The 16,816-nt window shown below is 43.0% G+C and overlaps 1 protein-coding gene across 1 annotated transcript; it reads right to left on the reverse strand.

Moving 5' to 3' along the window:
• Window positions 1-1,030: 1,030 nt before the first annotated feature.
• Window positions 1,031-5,057, reverse strand: LOC147465688 (pentatricopeptide repeat-containing protein At1g06140, mitochondrial-like). Its single transcript, XM_086521408.1, has 3 exons — window positions 4,816-5,057; window positions 4,658-4,743; window positions 1,031-4,583 (listed from the first exon to the last, which is right to left on the reverse strand). Exon 3 carries the CDS (start codon window positions 4,527-4,529, stop codon window positions 3,366-3,368), a length of 1,164 nt encoding a protein of 387 aa, XP_086377534.1. The 5' UTR covers window positions 4,530-4,583; window positions 4,658-4,743; window positions 4,816-5,057; the 3' UTR covers window positions 1,031-3,365.
• Window positions 5,058-16,816: the final 11,759 nt, after the last annotated feature.

Below are 16,816 nucleotides of genomic sequence, written 5' to 3' on the forward strand. Positions count from 1 at the left end.
ATGATCCTCACAGCTTTACTTAATGAAGAGGGATAATCTTATTGGCCAACCTCTTTTTGGACCAATAGCAAAATTCTTTCCCTCTCTCTCTCTCTCTCTCAATCTTGAGAATTCGAATCCTCTCTAGGGTTTTGACTTTAGGGAGACCCTTTCTCTATATTAAGAAAGAGGACACTTGTCACAATGCTCACACACTTGCCATTTTAACTACAAAGGTCTCTCATTGGCTTAATCTGCAAGCAACCAATCACACTGCAAGAAGAAACTCGAATTCCCTTCTCTCTCCTCTTGTGTGTAGTGATCAAATTGAGCAAGAGGGACACATGTCGAAATGCTACTCTCTATGCCAAAAGTGACCAAGCCATTCTATTGGCTAGTCAAGGCAATGAGCCAATAGGCTTCAAGTTGCTAATGTGTGTGTGTATGTGTATCTGTGTGTGCGAGGGAAATCGATGGAAGCCTCATAAGGCAAGGAGGAGCTCGAGTAAACACACAACAAGTCTTATTCTCATAGTGGTTAAGCTAGTTTAAGTGTAATTTGAGTGATGCTTTGCTTGTAGTCTCCAACCATGCACATAAGTCTCATTTTCCTAGTGATTCTTTAAATGATTTCCGCTAGTTTTCTTAATTTCTTATGCAAACTTATTAGAGAATTGGGCAAATCTACTCACAACTTAAAATGACGATTATTCTCTCTCTAGACTCAAAAGTAGAAGTGCAATCTCTCTCTAGCTTTTCACTTTCAAAAAAGCTCTGAGTTGTTTTAAAAAAGCAAAACCTTAAAACTTAAGTTAAAAAGTCACTTTTTTAACTTTTAAGCTAGAAAAGCAAAGTTGCTAAACAAACAATTGAAAAACGATTAAAGCAAGTTTGGAGGGTATCTATAAAGTCAAAGGGATTTTGTGTGCTGAAGATAAGAGACCGGAAGTGTTTTTGTAAAGACACAGTGACAAAAGGATTGATTTGCGAAAAGACATAAGTGCATAGAGAGAGTTTGAGCATGTGTTTAGATACAATGAGAGATTGCGTAGAAGGCACAAAGACACATAGAGATTCATCGCTGGATATTCTGAGCAGGTTGAAGACCTATTCACAAGAAGTTTGGGACAAATTCTCACAATAATTCCCACATTGTGACTTACCTCAACATCATGAGCTTCTGCTCGGGAGGCACCGCATACCTAGCCAGGTACGATTGGGGGCAGGGGACCGCCGGCCCGGCCACCGCTGGATATTCTGAGCAGGTTGAAGACCTATTCACAAGAAGTTTTGGACAAATTCTCACAATAATTCCCACATTGTGACTTACCTCAACATCATGAGCTTCTGCTCGGGAGGCACCGCATACCTAGCTAGGTACGATTGGGGGCAGGGGACCGCCGGCCCGGCCACCGCTGGATATTCTGAGCAGGTTGAAGACCTATTCACAAGAAGTTTTGGACAAATTCTCACAATAATTCCCACATTGTGACTTACCTCAACATCATGAGCTTCTGCTCGGGAGGCACCGCATACCTAGCTAGGTACGATTGGGGACAGGGGACCGCCGGAATGATCTATAATCTCTATCTTTCCTATATAATAGGCACATGATACTCTTTGTCCTTCTGAGCTCCAATCGTGGAAGTTCTCTGTGTAGAGAGTCGATCTGAGATACAGGAGCAGACTTTGAGGGTTGAGACCCTGTCTGCATTCGTGTGCTTGTAAAGAATACTTTAAAGGGGGGATCTGCCATCTTCCAGTCTCAATGCTATGTCGACTACTTTTCTCTCTCTTTCTCAGTTATTTCAATTGTTGTCTTGGTATTGCTTGAGGATGCTCCTGTGCATCTTCCTACCTTGCACAGTCCTACATCCTTGATACTATAGCGTACTCCTGACCCCGATCTTTATCTATGGAGCAGTGTGCGGGAAAAATCATTTTCACAGACATACATAAATCCCTTTAAGCAAAATGCTAATCGGAAATTTCTCAGAATAATTGGCGTTTCCAACAGAATTACACTGTTTTGTGAAAAATTTCAACCGGTTTTTTTCCTTTTCTCTCTCCGCTCAATTGGCTATTTTGTTTTCTTTGGCTATTTTGTTTTCTTAAGTGGCTCAAGGCTAAGCTGAGACACTTTTCCCGAACACTGCTATGGAGTCTTCTTCTATTCTTATTGATCGCATGAAGTTTTCAAGCTTGAAGTTTTAACTTTTTTTTTTTTTTTTAATAGCAAAACTCACAATTGTGAGTGAATTATATTGATCAACCTAAAAAATTACAAGATCTTGTCATGCTCGTGTTGAGCCATGACATCAAATAGGGACCAAAATCACAACGGTTATCAGAGTTCTTCTGATATCTTTTAATTACTTATGGCTAGTATTTTCCCCCGTCCTAGGCATGCCAACTACTGACAACAAGGCACAAGTAATCCTAGACCAATCCTCAGAGTGTTGCTTGCGTCCGAGTGTCCATATTAAAGTTTGAACTTTAATATTGTCGAGTCTTATTCACTTTTCAAGATTACCTTCAAAGATGTTTTTAGTGATCACTACTCTATGCTTAGCCCATTCTCCAACTGGACTTCCATACCCATATGGTATTGCTGGTTCAGCCTTTAGGGCTGAACCATTCCCCAACTGTACTTCCATACCAATATGGTATTGCTGTATGGTTCGCGTATGGAAAAACCATGGTCCCAAGATGCTGGAGCAAAGATATAACCAACTATTTTGCAAGTTCAGCCGTCACGTGCAAAGACCAAAAGCATAAATACAAGGGAGATAAAAAAGAACCCAACTTTCCTTATTATTGAGTTTTTTAGCTATGGGAGTATTCCATAAAGACACACCTTGCATTTGAGAAGAATGTAACCTGCTCTGTCAGCCTACCTAGCAAAACAGCGCCAAGAGAGAGACATCAATCTAACTCACAAAGGTAGTGCACAGCCATAAAACAGCCCTCATTGCCTAGCAAAAAGCTTCTTGAAAACTCCGGAGACACTGCAGACATAGCTATCTCGCATGAGGCCCAGCTGGTTAACATTGTGCTAGTTAAACTCTCAAACACCCATTATGCCTGGTGCAGCTTGTATGTTTTCAGAATGATTATACATTGCCAGCATCATCAGACTTTTTCCATGCCTGATTTTTCACTCGCATTGCCTCTACAATGCTTGCCTCCTCTTCCATACCAGCATCTGCATAGATGTTAGCCACACACGTAAGCAGCTGCATCCTTGGCATCCAGTCGCACCGCATGTTCAAAAGCATGTCGTCCATATTCTACATTGCCCCATGTACGACAAGCACCTAGCACAGTATGCCATACCACTTCGTTAGGATAGAATGGCATTTTCTTGATTATTGTCATAGTGCTCTCTAACCGGCCAGACCGGCCAAGATGACAGTCTCCATATGAGTTTCTTGCCCTTTGTGAATATGTTCAATGCTGCCACAGGCATATGTAATAGCATTCGGAGGGATGCCCTTATACTGCATCTGTTCAAAACAGTCAAGAGCTTCAGCAGCATGCTCATGTTTCACATACCCTGAAATTAGTGATGTCCATGAGACTACATCTGGAACTCGAAGCTTGTCAAACACTTGCCGTGCTTTTGTGAAAAGGCCACATTTAGCGTACATATCAACTACTGCATTACCCAAAACCTTATCTCTTTCCAACAATCCGTTTCTTTCAATCCAATCATGTACTTCTTCCCCCTTCTCTTTGGCTCCTGTACAACCGCAAGCTTTCAATACACATGTTAATGTAATAGGAGTTGGAGACACTCCCTCATCTTGCATCTTTTCAAAACAGTTCAAAGCTTCTTTTCCACACTCATGATTGGCATATCCAGAAATCAATGCATGCCACAAGACTGCATTCCGAGTTGGGCATTTGTCAAACACTTCTTGAGCTTTTTCAAGTAAGCCACATTTGGCATACATATCAACCAAGCTGCAGCCAACATAGATATCTTTTTCCAAAAGCCCAGCTTTGTCAATGTCAGCATGTAATTCAAGGCCTTTGTCTGCATCCATCAGACTCGCACAAACCTTCAACAGGGTAACATAAACGCATCCATTAGGACGTAAGGAATCACTGCGCATTTTTTGGTAAAGTTTGAATGCTTTGTTTGGCTCACCAGACTTGATATAGCCATTAATGAGGGAGGACCAAAAGTGCTCATTACGAGAAGTCAACCTGTCAAACACTGACTGAGCATCCTGCAAGCTACCAACTCCTGCCAACATACGCACCAAGTAGTTACCGAGCAATTTATGTGTGTCCAACTGATTTTTCCGCAACAAGGCATGCACGCGTTCAGCAAAAGCTGGATTTTTCTCCTTTGTACACTTGAGCAACACGGGTACAATTTTGTCAACCGGAATTCGGTCCAATGACGCCCTTTGCACAAACGACAATGCCTCTTTAAAGTTATGGGTGCAGCTGCTTTGCGTCTCTGGTATCCTCACATAAGTCTGTGTGTCTAGTTTCTGAAGCATGGAAGCAACCCAACTTGGATTGCGGATGTTGTCCATCCATAGTAAGTCATGAGTAGCTCTATGCCTGAAATCTGGGGCCTTTGGGTTCCTCTTAAACAATGAAGAAAGGAAACGTCATCAGCTTCAACAACTCAATAAGCGTCAAGGCAAAAGTCAATTCTTACTTTGTTCCTTCGCAAATCGCACCATTGAGAGGGATCTTTGAAGTAATCTTTCCATAGACGCTCCAAGACTGCTGCTTTCGCAAAACCTGCTTCAATGCAAAGGCGATGATTAGAAAAGAAGGCGGGAGATGTTCATTCCACTAGAGTTTGTACGTTACCTGGGGGACGACTAGGCTGGCATCTAAAACACTTGTTTAATGGACCTGCAATCACGATGGCGGCATGGTAAGGGGGCCAAAGCTATGGCAGCCAAAGTAGGGGGCAGCGCTTTTTCTTCCCAGAGCCAATCTAAGACTTTCACCTGCTCTGTGCTCTTCGCCTTGGTTGAATACACCCTCAGAAAAAAGTTCGATTTGTTTTGCCTAGCTCACTCTTGTTTGACTCAACTCTCCCCCAAAACAAACAAAACAAATCTCATTTGATGGTTCTATCAGGGCGAGAGTAGAGTTACTCGTATGAGTTAGAGATAAATGTATAGATATAGTTTTTTTTTTCTTTTTTTCTTTTTGCCATAAAGGGTGAGAGCATATTTATATTAAAGAAGGAGCGAAATTACAAAAAGCTACCGCACAGGGTATTGTTCGGTCAATAATTGCAAAACATAATTGATATTCAAGATAGTTATAGTTTTCTATCAGTGGTTGCATACGAGAGTAGAGTTACTCTTATGAGTTAAAGATAAATGTATAGCTATAGTTTTCTAAAGGTGTCTGTCACGATTGTGACTATGTTCTTATTTATTTAAATGCAGATGTGGAGATATGATAGGGTGTGTCTCTTCTCTAGAGATGTGCCTATTCATCAAAGGACGTGAATGCCCTTACATTGTGCCTCTTCGTCAACAGTTGTACCCTTTAACCTAAAGGGCATGTCCCTACAATTGTACCCCTTCACTGCCTATAAAAAGGGTCTCATGTAACTCATTCAATCAATCAATTCAAGCAGTATTGTAGTCTTTCGAATCAAGTTGTTCTCAATCGTGAAGTTTAAGTCTTAATCTAGGATAAGTAACACTAATCCTCATAGTGGTATCAGAGCAATTTTTTTTCGGGCCCACGGGTTTTGAGCCTCTCACCCTTGCCGCTACCCTCTTCATCCCCTTCCCAGAGTTGAATGGAGGAAGAAGAAAGGAAAACTTTAAAGACAGTGTCTAACATGCGCAAGTAACCATTAACCTCACGCGAACCAAACATACACACACACAAGAGATGGTGCGCAATATGCGCTCTTCTTCAACACTCCCAGCGTCGCTTGGTGAAGGGGCGCACCCTTGCAGGAGGTCGCACCTCTCTCTCTGGCGATTCACATTGATAGAAGCCACGTTAAAATTTCTGACGTGCGTGCGATTTCAAAATTTGGTCATTGATGCCTACTGCACATTTCACATTGAGGCTGGGCAATTTTTACAAGTAAAGACAAAAATTTTAATCAATTAGGGCAGCCACCTTCAATAGTCCCAGCAGTGTACATGCGCCAGAACAAAGTGTAGGCAGCCAAGATCGCACCCCCATCTACACCCCCTTTTTGGCGATTTAACCACCCCAGCCCCCCCACAATGGATTTGCCACCCCCTGGGCTCTCTATTTGCAACATGAGCACATTTCTATATACAGTCCAACAGCCTCTTCACCCTCAGGCCTCGCCTCCGAAGATGCTCCCGCATCGATACCCGTGTCGTTGGACCCGTCTCCCACGCCTATTTCTGTACCCGCTTCTCCCTTGCCGGAGCAATCACCCTTAATTCGTGCTCCACCCAATGCTTCTTTGCTTTGTGTGTCGCACTGGGAACGTACAGGGTCTCTCCAATGGAATCCAAATATGCTTCTCCGTCGAAATCTCATGTTCTCGACAACCGAGAAGCTATTTCCATTCTACTGGTGATTCATCGCACCTTGGAGCAGCAACATGCACAGCTACAAGCTGCATTTCAACGATTTCAAGCCATCTTTCAAAATCCTTTGCAACCAAGCCCATTTATTGGCATCAACTAGCTTCAACGAGTTTCTCAACAAAATGTTTCTCACCCTATGCACGGTTCTTTGGAGACAACTAGACTCAAAGTACCAACATGCGAGCAACTCAAGTCTCCGCATGGATTTCCTTGGAAATGTTACAATAAACAACCGTCTTCGTGGAATCATCATCAGCAACAAAAGCAATAACATGAAGCTTTCCTTTCCAGATGGGCTTCTTTAGTCGCACCTATTTCCGACCCTCGTCAAGTACTCGGTTGTGAAGGTCACGACAATGGACAAGTTTTCCCTCGTGAGCCATGCCCTACTCCCCATTCTAACTTGGAAGCCTTAACACCCGCTGAGGAAGCTAAAGATTCAGAAGAATCGGGTTCTTATGTAACAATCTCTTATTTGATCGTGGTCCATGCAAAAAAGATGGCCTCGTCACCACCGTTGCACAATGTAGTCTTTGTCTCTACCCCAAAAACCGATGTCGTGGTGAATGACGACTCCTTGACAACCTCAATCCTTACCTCTATCGGTACACATGATGATCTTATACAGGTTCTTGCAACACGGCTTTAGTCGTTGCACATGATACTATGGAAAACATGAAAAAGCTTCACCTTCAAACTCTTTCAAAATCAACAGCCAACCTTCCAGGTTTTCCAACAATGGAAACTATGGTTGCAAATTTCCAATTTAAATTCATCTTTCAACAAGAAAGTTTTGTGACACCATCCTTAATTATTATGGTCAAGAATTATGCAATGATACGGGATCTTGAAATTAAAGCAATGAGAAGCCAAAGCAGAAGACTATTGAAGTCCCCGATATGTTGAAGACTAAATATTTTTGGAGATTCAATTCTTTCCAAGATTTCTTTGACAAGCAATTTAGCCTAGGTGTATTTTAAATGGGAGGGAATGTCACGAATGTGACTATGTTCTTATTTATTTAATTGCGGATGTGGAGATATGACAGGTTGTGTCTCTTCTATAGAGATGTGTCTATTCATCAAAGGACGTGACGGTTCGTGAATGGCTACAACTCTACGGTTGTGCCCTTACATTATGCCCTTCATCAATAGTTGTACCCTTTAGCCTAAAGGGCAAGTCCCTACAGTTCTACCCCTTCACCGCCTATAAAAAAGGCCTGATGTAACTCATTCAATCAATCAATTCAAGCAGTGTTTTAGTCTTTCAAATTCAAGTTGTTCTCAATCATGAAGTTTAAGTCTTAATCTAGGATATGTAACACTAATCCTCACAGTGCGACTAACGTGGCACCTTTACACGTGGTAGAGAGACATAACTAGCAAAGAGACACCGGTGACCATACAGTCTATGATTGCAAAGAGACATATTGTTCTATAGTCTGCTATAGCAAAGAAGTTGTCGTGCCTCAATGAGGCAACTACAAAGGAAAATTGGCAGTGCTTGCGCTTGCCCTATTATAGTCTTGGGTTGCTTGGGCATCAATGCCCATTTGGGTCGCCTACTCCCTAATGTGCCTCCACGTTGTGCATATCCAAAGAGCAAGCGAGCGCTATTTGGCCTATTCCCATCAGCCCCTACCCTCGTTTCATGTGCAGCTCACGCAAAGAAACCCTCTGCGTTTTAGTGGAGAGAGCCAACCAAGGCTACTATATTGCCTACTCGGAGTGCACCAATGGCCGCATCCGGGTTGTTGTTGATGCTACAGTTGCCTTGGCAACATACTGTCCACTTGGGCTCCTAGGAAAAAATCAGCAAGTATGAGAGAGGGGCCACGTGCCCCCTCGTTTCAATTTTCTAGCAAGGAATCCTGTTGAGATTCCGCTTAAAAACACTCAATACACAGTCTGGGTTGCCTATATACCTATTCACGTGATGGTTCTATTAATTTAATCCCATTGACATGGTTGTTGACCGCTGGGTCAACAACACAACATAACTCAAGTTTCGTACCAAAGTCTTATCTTTTGCGAGTTATGAAATGCTGTGGATTATGGCATAAACGTCATTTGTAATGAGTAGTTATTTTAGTTTCAGAAGCCGGGGTGCAATGGCACTTCCAGATTGTAAATACAAAACCATTTGACCTTTTCAACCCCATTTTTGGTTAAACCTAAGGTAGCCTTAGTATATAAGGTACCTAGGTCATTTTGTAAAGGGAGACTTTGATCATAATCAAAACTTTAGCGCTGCCGTCTACTGTGTGTGAGAGAGAAAGAGAGTGAGTGTGAGCTTCATCCTCCCGCTACGCCCGGCTCGCTCAACACATTGGAGATCCGACTGCACCATTGTTGTAGGCTCGAGGAGAGCTACGCGACAACGCCACGCATTCCACGCAAGACGAAGCGCACACGCCAACGCATCTACGAGCTATTTGTGGCCGTAAGTGTATCAAGCGATGTCTGTTTTCTGCGTGCTAGTAGTCTATAGAATCGTGGCGACATAAGCTACGCATAGGTACTCATAAATTTCAGTTTCGGACACTTTCAAAATTCTGCTCTGTCATCCTACGCGTTTTCCGCAAACGGGTTTAGAGTGAGGGTTTTGAGTGTAGAAGCGTAGGGACAGGTGTATCCTAGTGAGGGGATTGTGTTCCTTAAGTTTCATACGAATCTGGCATGATTAGGCGAGTTACCTTTAGTATGTGTGTATGTGGCTAGGTGGTGTAGTTGAGAGCAGTGAGGTTCTTGATTGTGGTTTAGTTGGCCTTCCAGAGTGTTGTATGTGTAGGATGGTCTCAGCCTGACAAGCTTAAGAGATTTCCTCCGTGTGGCTATCGTGTCATCTGTGTCCTCGATTACATTATGTTGATCTAGGTAGTGTTTGCATGCACTTCATGGGTGTGTGAGTCTCCCCCGTCCAACATTGGCGCCGCTGCCGGGGACACAAGGACCTAAGTAGGTTTTCTACTAACACTCGTGTGATGGTTGCTTGATTTAGTTTCGGCTAAAGAAAGCGTTTTTCTTAAGTGGATCCGGAAGAGGACATTCCGCGATCAAGTGGATAGCCAGGAAGCGTGTGTCTTGCCGAGGGTCTGCGGCTAGATAGGTTTAGTTAGGATCTGTGGATTAGAGTAGTTGTTGGTGGTCGAGTGATTTGTGAGGTGATAAAAGCGTTTACTAGTCCGTGTGTGGCATTGAAGCGTTTTTCTACTCATAGATGCAAAACCCCATATGATTTGTAGGAGTAGCTTTAGGTAAGTGATCCGATTCTGATCTAGAGCTATTCAGCATTGAATTATTTGCTAAAGTGCTTGATTGCATTTGAAATCACGGAAAAGTGTGCTTTTGAGGGTAAAAATGCATTAAACAAGCTTTTGTGGATGTTTTTGTATGATTGACTGATGTTGTGCATATAAAACAGCATTTGCAAGGGTTCTATAAAGAAAACCTGCAATTCTGTAAACACAGACATCCTACGCGTAGGATGTCTCAAGGGGGTTCTGGAGACCAAATTTGAAAATTCTGACTGCACCAGTGTGTTCAGAAGGGGGGGGGTTACCCTAAGTTACTAGAGTTTTGACCAACTCTTGATACCCAAAAGACCAAAGACAGAGTCAGAAAACGTAAAATTTCAGAAAAGGCTTAAATTGAGTGATTTTTGCATGTTTTTTGCAATTGTGAAGCATACTTGCACTTGCTGAGAGCATAAGGAAGCATCGGGGACACTTCAGTCTCAAAAAATCAGCAGTAGACATCCTACGCGTAGGATGTTTACAGGGTGATCTGGTGGAAATTTTGAAATTCTGAGTTGACCAATGTGTTTAGAAGGTAGGTTTTACCCTATTTTCACCTGGAAAGTGGAAATTTAACCAAATTTTGACAAATCAAAGCCAAAAGACGAGAATTGCCAGACATCCTACCCAAATTGTGCCCAAGGTATAATTTTTGAGACCAAACCATAGGGTGACGTCATGTGCATGTTCTAAATGTTGTATTGAGTGCATGTGATAAATTTCATCTCATTTGGGTCAGTGAAAGGAAGATTGAATAGACTTTAGCACTTTTGACTGAAAAAGGCAAGAACAACTAGTTTTGGGGTCTTTTGACATCCAAACCAAATTCTAAGCATACCACTGGGTTGCTGACATCAAGGGGAAGCTTTGGGTCAACAAGTCTGGGGTCAAACAAGCCAAAAAGACATCCTACGCGTAGGATGTCATATGTGTGATTTTGCACTCCAAACTTAATTTTGAGCATACCACAGTGATCAGCACCTTAAGGAGAGTCTGTGGTTCAAATTTGGAGCAATTCTGAGCAGTTAGACATCCTACGCGTAGGATGTCTAAGGCATGATTTAGAGGCCAAATTCAAACTGTGGACATAGCAGGGTGTTGTATAGCCTTAGGCAAGCCTCCTAGGCAAATTTGGTCCAATTTGGAGTTGATTTGACTTAGGAATTCATTAGACCAGACATCAAGCTTCTGAAGCAGATTCTTGATCATTTGACTAACCTATAGGTATCAGAATCAAAAAGTAAAAATAGCTGTGAGTTTAGCACATCAAGGGGAAGCTACAGTGCAAATTTGAGCTAAAACAGAGCAAAAAGACATCCTACGCCTCCAACTTGATTTAGGACTCCAAACCAACTTATGAGCACACCACTGTGATCAGCACATCAAGGAGAAGCTGGGGTGAAAATTTCAAGTCATTCTGAGCAAAAAGACATCCTACGCGTAGGATGTATCAAGGCCATTTTTAGGTCCAAATGAAAATCTGAGCATACCATTGTGCTGTTGGACTTAAGGGGAGTCTCTAGACCAAATTTTGTTAAATTCTGAGCATATAGACATCCTACGCGTAGCATAACAACACGGTCTCGCAACTTTGAAAAAAACGTCGTTTGAGGCCTCAAAATTCATCCGGAAGTCAGGGGTGTCTGAAAGCGACAATTTGCGAGAATTGTGACGAAACGGTTGCGGTTTTGGACATAGTTTCGACTTTTCCCTAACCAAAAAACTTGAACACAGTGGACTAAGTCTACTTGAACCAAGCCAAAGCTCTAAAGCCCAGAAATCATGTCTACCCTAGATTCAAACGCAGCTTACACAAGCTTGGAGATCCCGACGATAGAGGAATATCCTCCCACAATGGATCTTCCAAACTTGCAATTGATAAAGACCCATCTTGTTGAGAGTTTGGATGATTGGTCATGAGAGTGAAGGACTATATAGATACATTGACGACAATGAGGTCAATCTTTATAGGTGCTCAGATCCATACCTAGAAGAGATAACGGATTATAAGCTCTTATATGTCTACACATACGGAGTCGAGTGTCAATGGAGATCTATAGTTGTCGACAAGTATGGACGAGAATACAGAGTTGTAGAAAGCACAAATCCACAGACTGGACTAGAAAGAGGTGGATATTTGGTCAATGAAGGACCACAAATACCTCCACCAAACACGAGAATTCCTATAGGAGTTCCAAGAAAAGAGCCACCAGGATTCCCTTCAAGAGCGATAACGAGAGAAGGATTGGGAGAGTCTCTGGTTAGAGTGGTAGACAATCGACGAGTTAAACCATCCCAAGTCCAGAAATGGGTAAACAGAAAATACTCCGGAGAGAAAGATCCGAGAGATCACGTAACGGCTTTTAAAAGAGTGATTAGAGCAAAGAAAGTTTCAGATTTTGCGACACAGTTTGCGGGTTTTGGATTGACTCTAGAAAATGATGCAGCTACATGGTTCGACTCGGTGGAAATATGGGATTTTGAGACCCTAGATGAGCTGTTTGAGGAGTTTATTGAAGAATTCTCGCCAAAAGGCATTGCTCACAACACGGTCTCGCAAATCCATAGATTCAAACAGAAAGAGGATGAATCAGTACGCAAAGCATCATTACGACTCAAGAGATATGTTAAGCTCTGTCCGAGAGCGGAATTACCTACACAAGCACGACTGATGCTGATCTTTATCCAAGGAATGAGAGATGAGGGCCTTCAGAAGGATTTGCATATGATAAAGAGGATGACGCTAAACGAGTTGATCAAAGAAGCTCTTTATCTAGTGGATAACTGTGAGGCATACAAAGAAATGGACTTAAAGAGTCAAGGAGATGACACATCCTCTCAGCACAGTGTTTCACAGATAAGTGAGTCCATTGACAAGCCAACGGCACCTATTGATCAAGAAAAGCTTATCGACGACTTGGTCAAGAGGTTGATTCCTCTTGTAAGGTCTGATTCGGGAGAGCCGAAGTGGTGTGAAATTGAGAGAAAATGGACGAACCATACAGGGGAAGAGTGCTATTATAGCATGGAAAATGCTAGGGAGAGGTATGTACAACCTGTTCCAGAAGCACCTACTCCACCTAGATACATTACGGGGAATGCGCCAAGACCAGTAGGAGTTTTAAGGCCACAGCTTGTCTTAGGACAACAACCTCCGCTACCAGGTGCTAGAATGTAGGTAGACATGAGATACATGCCAATGATGGAAGCATCAAATAAACCAACGACAGTACCAGCTACAATGTGGTATAGCGACCAAAGTGGGTACTACCCTTCGAAGCAACAAAATGTGAGAGAAACACATGGAGTGGTGAGGCCAGTACAACCTCCACCTCCTGGGTTTCAGTCGAAAGAAAGAAGGTATGAAATGGACGAAAGAACATTGCAATTCATTGCAAATAGCGGCTTATCTAGGTCAAAGCTTGCTTATAGCCAAGAGGAAATGCTAAAAAAATCTCCTCAACCAGAGACAGATTGTCACAAAAGTCGTGACAACCACTTGGTCAAACAATGTCCTCATACGGAGATCACTGAAGTAAATGCCTATTGTCTTGAGTGTGGCATCACTCACTTGATCCCCGAATGCCCGAAAAACCCAAACCAAATCAGGAAAATCACGACAAATGTATCAGGGATTATTCAGCTCCCTAGTGGCTCAGAAAATGAAAACGTCGTACCAGTTCAAGTGGTTACGAGAGCACAAGCTCAAAAGAAAGATGATGAGAATCCAGAGACAAAGAACACAGATGATGGACCAAAGACAGACGCACCTAGTCAGAAAACCAAGAGCAAATGAAATAGTTGGAAATCTAGAAAGACTAGGATGAAAGCACGCAGGGAGTGAGAGCAAAAATCCCTAGCTGAGAAGCTTACCGAAGCTGAGGAGAAGATAAAACAACATGAGGAAAAGGAGGCAGCTTCTCTTACACAGATGGTTAAACCTCTAGAAGAACCATCCACAGATGAGAAACCGAGAAGTGCTAGTTCAGGAGGATCTGTGTTGGCAGAGAAGGTTAATGAGACATTAGATGCCCTCTTGAAAGCCTATGATGTGAGGCTCAAAAACAACCAAACCCAAGAACACAGGTGGATGACATATCCCTATACGGAACTAGAAAAGCAAAGGTTTGAAGTGTGCAAGAAAATGATTCAAACAGCCCAAGATTTACTAGAACCACCAGTTGCAAAACCTGAGGATGTGATCCGTGTCATGCCTACACAAGTAATCCCACCAAACCAGGAACTAAAAGAGCCAGATTCTAGTCATAAGCACAAACCAAACCTCAAAGACCCAGCATTAGAACCAAGGATAGTACTGAATACCACGGATAACTCTTCCAAGGGATTTCACCAAGCTATACCTGAGGATTGTAAAGAGATAGATGGTCTTGACGAATTGTGGAAACAAGTCAAAGAAGCCGATGACCTAAGAAGACTAGTAGACAAGACTGGTGATGAACGAGGAGTGTTTCTACCACCAATAGAGGAATTTGAGACTGGATCTCAAATGAATCTAGACGTGCAATCGAATTGGGGCGAGAAAGGATCTGTACAATCTATGGATAGTCAACCCCATTCGCTAAGAACACTACCGTCCTACATGGGAGAGTACGAGACCAAGTCAGATGTGGTTGCAGTCCCATCAAAGAGACTGTCTCCCAACAAGGCCATCGATTCAAAGGGGCTAGTAGATATTCTATCTACCCCAGTCACCTGTACAATAATGTTAGCCGAGTTGCTCAGAATAAGACCAAACATGTGGGCTAATGTGGGTAAATGTCTAGAGAAATTTGGTGTAAAAGCCCCAATGACTCAAATCAAGGAAGGCATCAAAGAGCTTGAAATGCCTCAACTAAATACTAGGCCAGTGCCATTAAACAAGGTAGGCGAGTATTACGAGGGAGAAGATGGAAACACCACCCTTCCTATGGAATTCAATAATGTAAACACCATGGCAATCCTTGACAGTGGAGCTGGTGTGGCCATTGCAACCAAAGAGGTTTGAAAAAAGTGGGGAAAACCTGCCTTGAGATCCACACGAATGACCCTGCAGCTTGCAGACAGACACAAGGAAAAGCCCCTAGGATTGCTAGAAAAAGTACTTGTTACTTCTTGTGGCATTGAATATGAAAACACTTTTGCTGTTGTTGACTTTGGCAAGAAGAACAACTATGACATCATTCTGGGAAGACCATTCATGCGACAATTGAAAATGGTCCAAGATTGGGGTTATGACCATATATACTTGAGACATATGGAAACCATAACAAAGGTAAACTTGAGGGACCATAGCTATAGGGATGTGACGAGAACACCGGTAGAGGATTTTGATTCTACCACAGTAGCAGGATCAGAACTTCCGCTGGGTCAACAACACAACATAACTCAAGTTTCGTACCAAAGTCTTATCTTTTGCGAGTTATGAAATGCTGCGGATTATGGCATAAACGTCATTTGTAATGAGTAGTTATTCTGGTTTCAGAAGCCGGGGTGCAATGGCACTTCCAGATTGTAAATACAAAACCATTTGACCCTTTCAACCCCATTTTTGGTTAAACCTAAGGTAGCCTTAGTATATAAGGTACCTAGGTCATTTTGTAAAGGGAGACTTTGATCATAATCAAAACTTTAGCGCTGCCGTCTACTGTGTGTGAGAGAGAAAGAGAGTGAGTGTGAGCTTCATCCTCCCGCTACGCCCGGCCCGCTCAACACATTGGAGATCCGACTGCACCATTGTTGTAGGCTCGAGGAGAGCTGCGCGACAACGCCAAGCATTCCACGCAAGACGAAGCGCACACGCCAACGCATCTACGAGCTATTTGTGGCCGTAAGTGTATCAAGCGATGTCTGTTTTCTGCGTGCTAGTAGTCTATAGAATCGTGGCGACATAAGCTACGCATATGTACTCATAAATTTCAGTTTCGGGCACTTTCAAAATTCTACTCTGTCATCCTACGCGTTTTTCGCAGACGGGTTTAGAGTGAGGGTTTTGAGTGTAGAAGCGTAGGGACAGGTGTATCCTAGTGAGGGGATTGTGTTCCTTAAGTTTCATACGAATCTGGCATGATTAGGTGAGTTACCTTTAGCATGTGTGTATGTGGCTAGGTGGTGTAGTTGAGAGCAGCGAGGTTCTTGATTGTGGTTTAGTTGGCCTTCCAGAGTGTTGTATGTGTAGGATGGTCTCAGCCTGACAAGCTTAAGAGATTTCCTCCGTGTGGCTATCGTGTCATCTGTGTCCTCGATTGACATTATGTTGATCTAGGTAGTGTTTGCATGCACTTCATGGGTGTGTGAGTCTCCCCCGTCCAACAATGGCATTAAATTATTAGTCCCATCAAGCTAAGGTGTTGAGGTTGCGCCACCAAACAGGCGATGATACCATCCTCCCCTCTCCTCCCTTTGTCGGATGAGAGAGAGAGAGTGTGTGTGTGTGTGTGTGTGTGTGTGTGTGTGTGAGAGAGAGAGAGAGAGAGAGACAAGATGTTGCTTTGAGAGAGAGACATGACGTTGCTTTGAGTCATGATGCCACCAATGTTGGGAGCCTAGCGAATAGAGCACAATAGAATAGCCAACATAGGCAAGAGCAAGCAAGATTAGGCAAGAGCACAAGAAGTTTTGGACAAATTCTCACAATAATTCCCACATTGTGACTTACCTCAACATCATGAGCTTCTGTGAGGGAGGCACCGCATACCTAGCTAGGTACGATTAGGGGCAGGGGACCGCCGGCCAGGTGGTCCCCTTTCCCCAATCGTACCTAGCTAGGTATGTGGTGCCTCCCTAGCAGAAGCTCGTGATGTTATGCATTGCATGAAAAACACTGGAAAAGACTCCATTTTCCTACATGAGAAAATTTCTAAATCTTCTTGTGGAGGAAGGTTGACATTGTTCACGAGTGGTGCTCACGAGAGGAAGCTATATGCAAAACTAAAGATCACCAGTGAGAGAATAATATATTTGCGTTGTGCCAAGG

This window comes from Adiantum capillus-veneris, chromosome 1 (genome assembly GCF_014529385.1).
Source record: "Adiantum capillus-veneris isolate H3 chromosome 1, ASM1452938v2, whole genome shotgun sequence".
Lineage (NCBI taxonomy): Eukaryota > Viridiplantae > Streptophyta > Polypodiopsida > Polypodiales > Pteridaceae > Adiantum > Adiantum capillus-veneris.